This window comes from Patagioenas fasciata, chromosome 5 (genome assembly GCF_037038585.1).
Source record: "Patagioenas fasciata isolate bPatFas1 chromosome 5, bPatFas1.hap1, whole genome shotgun sequence".
In the NCBI taxonomy this organism is placed as follows: Eukaryota; Metazoa; Chordata; class Aves; order Columbiformes; family Columbidae; genus Patagioenas; species Patagioenas fasciata.
The window spans coordinates 48,865,241-48,878,191 of NC_092524.1; the positions used below are offsets into that span (position 1 = coordinate 48,865,241).

At 36.7% G+C, this 12,951-nt stretch overlaps 1 protein-coding gene across 45 annotated transcripts in view; it reads left to right on the top strand.

The window, feature by feature from the left end:
• Nucleotides 1–12,489, top strand: part of NRXN3 (neurexin 3) — a 1,036,700-nt gene extending 1,024,211 nt beyond the window's left edge. For 23 of the 45 annotated variants that reach the window (XM_071809486.1, XM_071809490.1, XM_071809495.1 and 20 more), the window contains one exon: nucleotides 8,884–12,489. In XM_071809486.1, coding sequence (XP_071665587.1) covers nucleotides 8,884–9,809 — 926 coding nt within the window. In that variant the 3' untranslated portion in view covers nucleotides 9,810–12,489. Of the gene's footprint in view, nucleotides 1–616; nucleotides 1,407–8,883 lie in introns of those variants that run through there. The other 22 variants (XM_071809506.1, XM_071809507.1, XM_071809520.1 and 19 more) reach the window with 4 other exon arrangements.
• The last annotated feature ends 462 nt before the right edge of the window (nucleotides 12,490–12,951 follow it).

Below are 12,951 nucleotides of genomic sequence, written 5' to 3' on the forward strand. Positions count from 1 at the left end.
GTTATGAATTGTTTTCTGCAATTTTTCCCTCTATTTCCCTCTTTAAATAATGAACTACTTCACTGGCAGAATCCCACAGCTGTATTTTTGAGATTCTCCAGAGAATCTGAATATAAAAGCAATCTAATTTGAGAGTGGGGAAGGGGTGTGCCAACACAGTCGTTACATTTGAAACAGTGATTTGATGTACTCAAGAAATGATTGTCTCCAATTATTGAGAATACTGATGTCAATTTGATGGACTTCAGAAAAGACGATTCTTAGAAGAAGGAGGCTGTGGGTAGCTACAGATTGAAGTTGTTCTAATTCCAATGCATAAAACTAGTTTCCTTGTTTTTTTGTTTTACTCTCTGGTTATTATTATTATTATTAGTTCATGTATTTTTACTGCTATTTTAGTAGGGAAAAGTTTTAACTGTTTTTATAATTTGAGAACTTTTAATGAAAATGTAAATATTAATACTATAACTATTAATTTTTTTTGTAATTTGCATGTTGAAGAAGTTGCAACTTAGGGTTTGTGAGATTGTCAATGTTAGAGTTCTGTTCTTTCTTTTTGTTGATGGGCATGAATATGCTCATTTGTTTTTGTATATTGCCCATCCCTTCCTTACAGCCAGAAGCTCTAATGCTGCTAGATCACTCCGTACCGCCCTTACATGGACATGGCAACTGACTTACACATTCACTCCCATCATCCTCATCTCCTGTGTAGTACACTCATAGATTTTTACACTTCCACTCCATCCACCCTAGGCATTTTTTCTTCCCATAAGTTCCCCTCTGCCACCCCTTTCTTTAGCATTGTTAAAATTTTATGTGCAGTCATCCATTCCTTAAAACACACACACACAAAAATTATAGAAAAAAAAAAGAAAATGTTTAAAAAAATATATATCAAATTGACCAAAAAGGCAAAAAAGCAACGGACTTTGATTTTCAGAAAACATTATATATGTAGATATGCAAACGAGCAAAAATAAATTCTATAAAATGTACAGGATTTTTCATCTGTAATACGCTAACAACTTTACGTAAGATAAAAAAAATACAACCAAAAACAGCAGAAAAAAAAAAACAAAAACAAAAACAAAAAACAAACAAAAAAAGTTATAATTTGTTAAGGTGCAAGATTTTTTTCTTTTCATGTTATGTGGTGTGGATGTATGTGTTGTTGCCTCCCTGTATCGCCCTTTGTTGTAAAACAATTATATTAAAAAAGAAATAATAAACATTTTGCTAAAAAAGTTTTTAAGAAACAACAACGAAAAAAAGCAAGTTACAAGAATGTGGCAATGCTTCTTGTCCAAGAGCATTCTTACACAACTTTCTTTTGTAAATTTTTCCTTTCATGCCAAAAAACATGCGGGCAATTTGTTGATGTAAGTTGACTGTTATGAAATCAATGTGGTATGCTTTCTAAATATTTTTATGTATTTTTGATGGCTTTTTTTTTAAAGAAATAATGTTTTTGATTTTCATCTTTTTTTTTTTTTTTCAGTTCTCGTAGGTTTTAATCTTTCTTTTGTTGATAAAGTGAATGACTTGTTATGTTTTCCTTTTTCTGACCTTGTTGCTGTGGCATTTTTATTTTCTAGTATATGGGTTTGTTTTAGGAAAAATGTATAAATTCATTTATTTCTTTTTGAATCAGTTTGTATTTGCCTTTATGTTATGTGCTCTTTGTATATTGTCAATTACCAGATTGTATTGCACATAGGAGGGGGTGAAGGACCCTGTGGTAGTTTGCTCCTATTCTTTATTGGTCCCTCTCTATAGCTTTCTTTCCCTTTCCCTTTCCCTTTTCCAAAGTGAATCACCAGTAATGCCACTTGCTTTCACACTACTTAAATTGTGTGTAGTCTGGTGGTGTAGCCTTCGTGTCAGGTAAAAAAAGGGTGAGACTTCTTTAGCATTTTGGTAACTCTCAGGATCTTCCTGCTGCAGCTCTACATCATTCCTATTTTATACCCATAAAGGGTTTTATTCCTTTCATTTTTCTTTGTTGCTGGTTATCTACCTGATGTCCAGTCTAAATGATACTCTCAAGTGTACTCTTACTAGGTAAAAGCATCCATCATATTATGACCAGTATCAGGCTTCCTTATATAATACAAAAATGATACATTTGGCAGACACTTCCCTACTGAAAGTCACATCCTGAACTTGTAAAATTTCCTTATTTCAAAAGTGATTTGGATTATTTTTTTTAAATGAGCTTTTAGTAAAAATTAAAAAAAAAAAAAAAGCAAAAAAGCAGCTGAACTTTCTTATAAGCACATATGTTTTCAGTATTCCTGCGTAGTAATGCTGTGCTTGATAGGTATCTTAGGTACAACTGTCAAGTCCCTTGAGCAACTGAAAAACAGAACAAATAATTACAGTGAGAAGGAAGCTGTGACCACTTAATCGTAAGAGTTTAAAATAGAATATTTTTCAGTTGTAAGGGACCTTCAGTGATCATCTAGTCCAGCTGCCTGACCACTTCAGGGCTGAACAAAAGTTAAAGCATTTTATTAAGGGCGTTGTCCAAATGCCTCTTAAACACTGACAGGTTTGGGGCATGGACCACCTCTCTAGGAAGTCTGTTCCAGGGTTTGACCACCCTCTTGGTACTCAGTAAAGAAATGCTTCCTAATGTCCCGTCTAAACCTCCCCTGGTACAGCTTTGAGACATTCCCAAGTGCCCTGTCACTGAATAACAGGGGTAAGAGATCAGGACCTCCAAATAATGATGGGAGACAGAGGAGTGCATGTTTCAACTGGTTCAGAGCAGCTCAGTGTCTGGGCACTGAAATACTTATTTTTTGCTGTAGAATCCTGCCCACAGACATGATGTCAGGTCCTCTCTGAAAGGTATTAGTATCCATTACACTGAAACTGTTTGCACAAAGGTAACCAAGATTTTACAGCAATGAAACATAGCCCAGCACTAACATGGGATTCATCACTTCTCAAACTCTGTACCTTCCTGTTGCTCGTAAGCCATGTATTAAGAAGCATCGCAATAACTACTGTATTTTAATACAGGTTGGGGGGCTTAGGAAAGATTTTCAACCAACTCCACCAGAAGAAGTACAGTTTTATGTAATCACTTCAAGGACTATATAATTTCTGAAAGGAAAAGGAGATATTTGAGATGAAAAGTTGTAATCTTCCATTGTGAAAATGATGTCTTTCTCTCTACTACTGACTGTCGATTGCAATTAAATCAGACTGCAGAGAGGAGAAAATATTAAGAATGTTCATCTTCTAAGTTTCCTGTTAGCATCATCTTTCCTGTGAATCAGGTACTATGTTCTGAATAATTTCCCCAGAGGACTCAAAGGAGAATTAACTAAAACACCATTAGACTGAAATTTAGGAACTCAGTCATTTAATAAGGTATTATTATGTTGATACAGAGGGGAAAAAGGTAAGGAATTATTATCTGTGGCAACTAAAAGTTGAGTCGAACTTCAGAGGAACACCATAAGAATAAAATGCAAATGACAAACTTAGGATGCAGCGTTTCAAGGACCTGCAGAAATGGCTAAGTTGTGCAGCCTTTTTGGATGGCATTTATAAGCTTTTCAACCACAACTGGAAAAGAGAGAGAATATAAGGGTGTGTCCCTTATCATCGCTGAGAGAAGATGCATCTTTCAGGCTTCATTTTTGTGTGCCTTTTGTCCTGTGCTAGTTTGATGCCGGAGTCTCCAGTGAAGTAGTTGTGGCTCTAAAGATGAAAGCCAGCTGCTGCTGCAATTTAGGCTTTTTTTTTTTTTTGTGCCCTCTGCATTCATGACTCGGCTGCAACATCCTCACAGTTCATAAGGCTTCTATTAAATTTTTAACACTCTGTATTTTCCAGTGGCAGAGAACTCTTACTGGAGATCAGCCTCAGAGGTATGAATTATATATCTATAAATATGTTCATAAAGCAAAATGCAGGGCATCTCCAAGGCTAAAGTAGACCTTTTATATCCCCAGTGATCTTGGTAGTTTAAAGAAAAGCACAACTCTGTGAAAACAGTATATGTGCTAGATTTAAAGGCTAACTTTTAAGGAATATACACTCACTGTGCGTTTTTTTTTGTGGAATGAGAGGGCCAAGAAGAGCATTAGAGTGCTCAGGATAAAGTTTCCAACCTCATAGACCCCAGTTCTCTCAGTGGTGTTTCCAGTTTGCTGTTCATAGTTTTGTTTTGCAACTGTACTGTTCACAGACAAACTAATTTTGTGTCTGTGTCACTGCAGAGGAAAATGTTTTATCTGTTTCCTTTTTGTTTAATTCTTTGATGTTGTGTTGCCAACAGAAGCTTTTTAAAAACTATGTTTCTGTTTGCGAAACATCCATCCCCTGCTTGGAGAGAAAGCACAGTGCAGGTAAAACATGAATGTGGAAAATCTTTGTGAAAATTTTGGATTGCTAAAGCAATCCTGAACTCACAGCGTATCAGTGAACACTGTTAATTGGTGCCTAACAGGCAACAGAAAAAAGGGGAAAGAAACCTGTAACTACAGGACACAGTCCATATTATCCCCAAATTGAATCTTAGTTTATGACTTTTTGTTTTAAAGCCATGCTCCAAACTGGGTGGCAGCCTTGTCATTTTGTTTTAAGCACAGAACAATTTGGAAATAAAAGCTGTGGATTTTATTCAAGGCTGCAAAGCATTAAATTTGCAATTGAAAAAATGGTAGACACTGTGAGAAAAATGAAAACTTCAGATGGGAAATAAAAACATAAAACCTGTCTCAAGTGTATTTCCCTTCCAAAGTGTCATGTGAGGTTTTTCAGGGACTTCTCTTTGGCTTTTTCTAGAGATCCAAATCTTTAAAGCATTTGCCCTCCACAGCAAACCTTTCAGGATCTGACTCCCATGTAAGATGTTCTTGACAATTCAGTGGCACTTCGTCTTTTAAATTTTTCAGAGTTTACCTTTTAAACCAACGTGGGGCCCTGGGCAAGAGGCACCACTTCTCCATCAAAGGACCTCTGGCTCTAGGCAGCTTCCTGCTGCCTCAGCTGTCATTTCATGATAGATGGTTCCCCTTACACGCACACTTGTCATCTGCCTGCCCTCAGACTCCCCCTTGTGTCTTTACAGGTAGAAATGTAGTACCAGCAACAGCGTTTGCAGGTATGATACAAAAGGTTGCACTTGCTCCCCTCCACAGATGTTGCTAGTCATGTTTCTCACACTTTTCTGGGTGCTTTTCAGATTTTACATTCTCTGTTATCCTTAAATAAGATGTTTCTTTTAGACTGAGTGGAATTTTATCACACCATTTTAAAGGATGTTTTAACTCTGCTGTAAATCACATACCTCAAGAAGTATTTTTGTGCTTGCATCCTATTAGACATAAAAGTTCTAGCTTACTGGGGGTTTTGTATAAATGCCTAACATAGCAATAAAACAGAAGCCAGCTTTGATACCTAGAGTGCTTTTTCTGAGTTGCCTTCTCCCACACAGCTTTTTTTCAGTCTCACAGCTTCTTCCATTACAGACAGAAAAATAAAACATTTGAAGCATCATTACCACCCTTGTAGCCATCTCCCCAAAAGTGTGTTGTCTTAAGTAAATGTAACAAATGAACTTCTTGATGGAGAACTGATTCCTAATGAAGGACCTTTAACAATCTCTTTATTTCTTTAATATACAGGAAATGTAGAATGGATCACTGGACATTTTGGAATGAAACAGGAGATGAGATTAAGTGATTGTGTTAATCTAGCCTTCCTGATCTGAAAGTTATTTCTCCTCTCACATGTATTGTGAGACTAAAAATTTGTAAAACTCGTTCCTGATTCTGTCCTATTGTCTTCCATCCAACAGACCTGCTGGAATCAAAAAGCTCTGATCTCTCCATCACTTACTTATGTGAAACCCCACCACCATAACAACTTCATCAACTTTTCTTAACATTTCAGGAAGACCATAATTATTTTATAGTTGCAGTAGTCTTGATCATTGGCTCAAGTCCTCAACAGTGACAAAGAACTGTAGAACTGGTTTTAAGGGAAGTCTTACTGGGACAGAAAAAAAGATCTTCCTATTACATGTACAATATTACTAATTCTTTCCAGAAAAGTCATAATTAATAGGACCAAAATAATTTGTCTTTGGAAGAAAACTGCCTGAAGTATTGCTCCAGAAGGTGACAGATAACTGCATACCAGTGCTGTTTACCAGTATAACAGATTTTAAGAACAAAGACACTTTAAAGTTCTAGATGAGCAATTAAAAGCTGTCTGACTGATTTTTTTCCAATTGGGTGTCACAGATGGTGCATGAAAATCACAGATGAATACTATTTTTTGATAGCAAGACACTGATCTTAAAAACTCATTTAAAGGGACATTACCTATCCCTGACTTTGTGGAACTTATATTCCTGAATTATGCAATTTCACGTAATGTGCACTTAAATGATTTTTTTGTTGTTGTTCATTTTGTACCAGACACACAGATGATCTTTCCCTCTGAGGCATAATGCAAGTATATCTTGGGACCACCTGTTTGCAGAGATTATAGATGCCCTACTCTAACCATGGATAGAGCTTCTGGACATATATAAATCATATTACATGCTCCAGTTTCTACATTACACAGACTACAGCTCAGATGCACAAGCGCAAATTGCTGTGTAGCCATTTGGCAGCCTGCATTTTCTGCTATTTCCATAGGGTTTTTTTTTTCTAATATGTGTAGTTTGAAGGGGTTGGCATTATTTTACACATATAAAACTTATTTCTTTTTCCTCGGTCCAGTAACAGAAATGGTATGAACATGCTGAGGAAGCTCAGAAAACTAAACGTATTTAAATTGACCCTTTGCATCTTAGCTTAAAACTAACTTTGCATGAAAGTAGGTTAAGAGACTATGTAAAATACCACATTTATTATTTTGGCCTAATTTCTACTCTGGTACCCCTGAGATAAATCTGACAGTTTCAATTGATTAAACTGTGTCACCACTTAATTTCTCATTAAGGATAAGAATAAGCCATATTGCTAGTTGAGCTATGCAGATTTAATCAAACTGTTAAGTACATTTTTCAGTATATTGCTATCATCTTCAATATGTAATTTGTTCAAATATATTGCTCTTCAAATATATTTAGAAGGGATTATGATTTTAGACCATATTCTTTATAGAACTCCCATGGACATTGCTGGCAGTATTCAATGGGAAACAAGTGCATGCAACATATAGTGTAGGTAGGAAAGAGCAGAATTTGACCCTGATGCTGTTCGGCATCATAACAATTCCAAACTGTTCATTAGCAGTTATTAATACATAAGTAAAATACAGTAAAATTATTAATTTAGAAGATAAAATTCATTTTGCATATCTCTCCTTAACTAATGGTGAGAATAAATAAAATTTTCCCATGCATTAGAAATATTTCCTACTGAGTTGCACCCCTTCCAACAGATTTAGATGACTACTCATGGCGTCAGATGAAATCCTCAGTTTATATTTAAAACAGCTTGTTTATGTGGCTAGCCAAAGAAAAATTGCCCAAGGGAGAATTTATACACAAACTTTCAAAAGCAATATGGCTCACCCTAAAAAAGTGTCATTGACCTGATGTCAGCAGAAAACTATATGATCTAGACTAAATGAATTAAAGAAATACATTATGCTTCCACATCAGAGTAAAACAATGGAGTAGTAATTATCCATACACTCAAATACAGAAGTACAGTCATATTGCAATAAATAGACAAAACAAGACTACTACCCCTAAATGTTGCAATATTGCTGCTCAGAAACCAAATTTTGGAAATGACACATTGATTTTCTTGTTTCTGTTGCAGCTTACACTGTGGGAAAGCACAAAAGTTACAGATATAGCTTCCTGCTTCTACTTCAAGAGCAGACCATAAGCCTGCCTTATTTTTAGTCTTTTGTAGGCAGGTAGCCATCACCCTAGGATAAAATAGACCTGGTCACAGAAGAAATAACAGTAGGTGTGAAGAACACTTTTGTTGTTTTCCCAGCCACTACTGGGCTCGAGTACTAATTTGTGTTATTAGAGTCCTTATTCAGTTTTATCATCAATCACAATAAAGTCTATCTAATTTTTTAATCAAATTATAGTAAAAGAACATCAAGAAGAACCGAAGATCAAGATGGTATGGCATTAGTAGTGCCAAAAGATGCAAGGAAAGAGGCATCCCTAGTCCCATCCCTAGTGTCAAACAAAATGGTAAAGAAAGATTAGAAAGAAACTAACAAATGTTGAGTAGAGCTTTGTACCTTAATGGACCCCAGTAAGTACTTGGTTCTTTTTCCATCCCTCACTTTCATGAATCTTCCCACAATTGATTAATGAGGCAACAATCTAGAAGAAATGGGTGAATGGAAAAGGCCTTAGGGAAGGGCCTTAGAAACTGCTACAGAAGGAGTGTAAACTTGAATGGAAGGGAAGAAATGCCAATATCATCTTAAATGAAAAGAATCAGAGAAGGAAAAACTGGCAAGATGAGCAATAAAATCCATCTAGGACAACTTTGTTCTATGGAATTCTAAAATAATTAATTTTAACAGTCTTGTATCTAAAAGCTTAAGAATGATTACTACCAAAAATCAGTGTCCACAGAGTCACTTGAGAGTATCTTCAAAAATAAAAATAAATTTTGGTCTCAAGACATTCAGTATGTACCTAGCATAGGCTAAAAGAGCGTGCAAATGGAACATGCAGTTTTCCAACATCAAAGCAGGGTGGGAGGGAAGAATGACAGGCACCCCCAGGAAAGAATGTTGGTAGTGTAGTTAGGAAGAGAATGCTTTTTTGTAATGCCCAAATCCTCTAGTGCCCTTGAGTTAAGTGGATTGAAAAAGTGTCATTAAAATGTACTAATCCTCTTTTTTTTCTCTTTTGCATCCCAGGAGGTGAATTAGTTATCCCTCTACTTGTAGAAGACCCTTTAGATATCCCTCCTATTGCTACTCGTGCACCTTTCATTACACTTCCCCCTACCTTTCGCCCCCTCCTCACCATTATTGAGACCACCAAAGATTCCCTGTCCATGACCTCTGAGGCGGGGTTACCTTGCTTGTCGGACCAAGGCAGCGATGGTTGTGATGATGATGGCTTGGTGATATCTGGGTATGGCTCAGGGGAAACCTTTGACTCTAACCTACCCCCTACTGATGATGAAGATTTTTACACCACCTTCTCCTTGGTAACAGATAAGAGTCTTTCCACTTCAATCTTCGAAGGTGGCTACAAAGCACACGCACCCAAGTGGGAATCCAAGGACTTTAGACCTAACAAAGTCTCCGAAACTGGTAGGACTACTACCACGTCTTTGTCCCCTGAGCTGATCCGCTCCACAGCTTCGTCCTCGACTGGGATGGTACCCAAATTGCCAGCTGGCAAAATGAATAACCGTGAGCTCAAACCCCAGCCTGACATAGTCTTGCTTCCGTTGCCCACTGCCTATGAGCTAGACAGCACAAAGCTGAAGAGCCCGCTAATCACTTCCCCCATGTTCCGTAATGTGCCCACAGCAAACCCCACGGAGCCAGGAATCAGACGGGTTCCGGGGGCCTCAGAGGTGGTCCGTGAGTCGAGCAGCACAACGGGGATGGTCGTCGGCATTGTGGCTGCTGCTGCCCTCTGCATCCTCATCCTCCTGTACGCCATGTACAAGTACAGGAACAGGGACGAAGGGTCCTATCAGGTGGACGAGACGCGGAACTACATCAGCAACTCAGCCCAGAGCAATGGCACGCTCATGAAGGAGAAGCAGCAGAGCTCAAAGAGCGGCCACAAGAAACAGAAAAACAAGGACAAAGAGTATTATGTGTAAAAAAGAATACTTATTTATATATAAATATATAAATACTTAATGAGATTTAACTGAAAAATCAGAACCATTGCAGCAAACAAGATTGGGAGATATCGTTTGTGGGAAAAAGTATTGGTAAAAAAAATTCAGCAGTTGACTGTTATTGTCTCAGTCATCGCTTGGAGTCAGCAAACTCTGCCCTAATGTATTATAAAGCACACTTAGCGTTCTGGAGATGGCGCGCACAGCTCTGCCCTGTTAGTGAACTTGGATGTCTCCAAATCTCCTCCTCCGCTGAACTTTCTGCAAAGGTAGAAGACTTCATGGCTTACTTGTTTCATATCTCCAAGTGAGTCTTTAAAAATGTTCGTGACCCCTGACTGTATCAATAATTTTTCGATTTACTTATTTAAGAAAAAAAAAAAAAAGGAAGGAGAAAGAAAAAATGCAAACATTATTAAACAACAGAAAAGTAATGAACAAACTGATCTGGCCATGTCCAGCATACATATAATTTTTCAAGATTGGAGGAGGGGAATAAATTATTTTGGAGATTGTTGGGGTTTTGTTTGGTTTGGTTTGTTTCTTGAGTTGTTTTTTGTTTGGTTGTTAGTTGGGTTTTTTTTGTTACTTTTGGGTGTGGGAGGGAAGGGTGGAGAGAAATGGTGTGGGGGGTGAACCAGGACTTGAGAAGAAATCTCGGAAAAGAAAAAAATCCATAATAAATAAAGACAGACTATTGCCATATATGAACTCAAAAGCTACCCATGGTGTTTGCTCTGCATATCTGGTTGTGTTGTCTCTAGAATCTGTTGTCTTGCAGTAAGTTGTTTGCTAACAACACAGTGGAAGTGTCTAATGGGTGGTGCTGAAGAAAATTATGTTGGAAGGCTGGTTCCCTTGGATCTGGCTCCAGTATTTGCAATTGAACTGAAGAATAGATGGGTTTGGGTCTGTTCTGATCAGTCATTGTCTTTATTTGAAAATATCACTTAGTGATGCATTAGCACAGCCAAACTAATGGTTAAAGGGATTCAAAAATTTAAAAAAGAATGCTTAAAAAATGGTTAGGCATTCTGAGCTGAATATACCATGCAAAAATAAAGGAGCCTTCCTTTGGGTTCTGGTTCTGTGACTGATTGCAATGCATGCAAAAAATAACAATAAATCAGTTTAATAAAGAGATCAGAACGACACCACTGGAGTTCAACTTGTGACGAAACCCATAAATGTCAGAAAAGCTAAACACTTGTAAAAGAATGCAAAATACGTAGATTTTTGACATAAAACTGTTTTTCATATGTAATATTTTAATTTTGTAGCTTGACATTTCACATCATTTCTGTCTTTCCATTTCCCCTATTCTCCCTTTTCCTTCTCTTTTATATAAAAGAAAATAAACTGCTGTGACACACAAAAAATAATAAAGATAAAGGAATTTAATAATATATATATATATATACACACACAGATATATTTATCATGGTATGTTTGATGGGACGACTGGAACAGAAGTTCTGTTATGGTCTTAATGTGGAATGAGAATGTTCCTAAAGAACAAAGTAAAATGAAACAGACAACAAAAGCAAACCTTAAAATGTGAAAGGAGCGTGTGTTTTAGCTTTGTCACAGTTATCTGTGTCAAAAAAAAAAATCTGAATTTTTGTTTACATATTTTACTACTATTTTTTTTGCTAGTATAATTTCTATATGGATACCTTGATGGTGTATATACAGTTTTATGGTTAAATTGGGAACATCTTTTGGTTTTATTTAGCTTATTTAATTTGGTTGTTTGCTTTCTACATTTTCCCAGTTATTGTGAAAAGGATTATCTTCCTGTACAGAACAATAGCCAGGTGGTTTGACGGCCATGCCTGTCATGTGCAAAAAAGGAAATGAGGGAAAGAGAGACAGAGAGGAAAGCAACAAAAAACAAGATGGATTGAGAACTCTGGAATATCAGAAATGTACTCTTTTTCTGTATACAGATGAAAACTAATCAGCTGTTTAGGTTTAGAAATCTACTCTTGCTGATGTTTATAAGTCGCATGAATATTTGACTTTGAAGAAGTGTCATCAAATACACACACGCACATAGGAACTTACATTCAAAAGAAACAGCCTTCTCAAACATTTAGAGAAGACGCTTTCATGTTAACAAAAGTTTTCAGTGCGTGTATGTGTGCGTGTGTGTGGTGCGTGTGCTTGTGTGCGAGGTTGAGCTTTTTTTCCTTTTTTATTTTTTATACTAAAAAGAAAAAAAAGAGACAGGTTTTAAAAAGGTATGAAAGCACGATTTTAGAGGACTTAACTGGCCGAAACTATATAAAGTTGATTATATCTTGATGTCTGTAAAAGATTGCTGTTCTTGGAGTCTTGAAGTCTTGTGAAATGATTTCCTGCTTTATTTCTTCCTTTCCTTTTTGCTTTCCTTTTTTAAGTTAAGGGAAAAAGATTTACACTTTCCTTTTTTTGTGTAAGTTTCTACTGGACAGTTTTTGGGAACATGTGCATTTCTGTATGTGGGCTTCTACCATATCCCTGTTGCTTTATGGACAACCTTAAAAAATTTTATTTGAGTTATTGTGATGTTATTGCTTTTTTTTTTCCCCTTTCTTTTTCTTCCTTTTGGTTATTTTTCTTTTCTTATTTGCATTTTGTTTAAAGATATGCTTAGCAATAAAATGTTCTTCCCAAAGCCCTGGGTGTTGCTGGGTTTTTATTTCTGAAAGACTTATGGGAAATTCCAGACCTTCAATGGTGAAAAATAATCTGCGAAGCAGATATCCCCTATCCCATGGAAATGTCTAATCACCAGATTATAGAATCATGTTCATATTTGCATTCTTTCTCTAGTCAAATTAATTGTAATTCTTTCCTTTGCAGGGACATAAATGCAATTTGAGTGTGGGGGTCTACCTCACACCACTCCTGGCCCCTTGTTCCCCACCACTGCCTCAGCAGGTAGAAGAGTAGTTCTGTGGAACGTGGGTTTCAGTGACCTCAGATAAAAGGTAGAACTGCTGCTGACAATGTTTTACCACTAGCCTTTTGTATAAAAGAGGTTATTGATTTGCCTCTTTCAATAACCCAAGCCTTGTTCAGCGTTTGAAAGAAAAACACAGCTGTTTTGCCTCCAAGAGGAGACTGTAGATCTGGA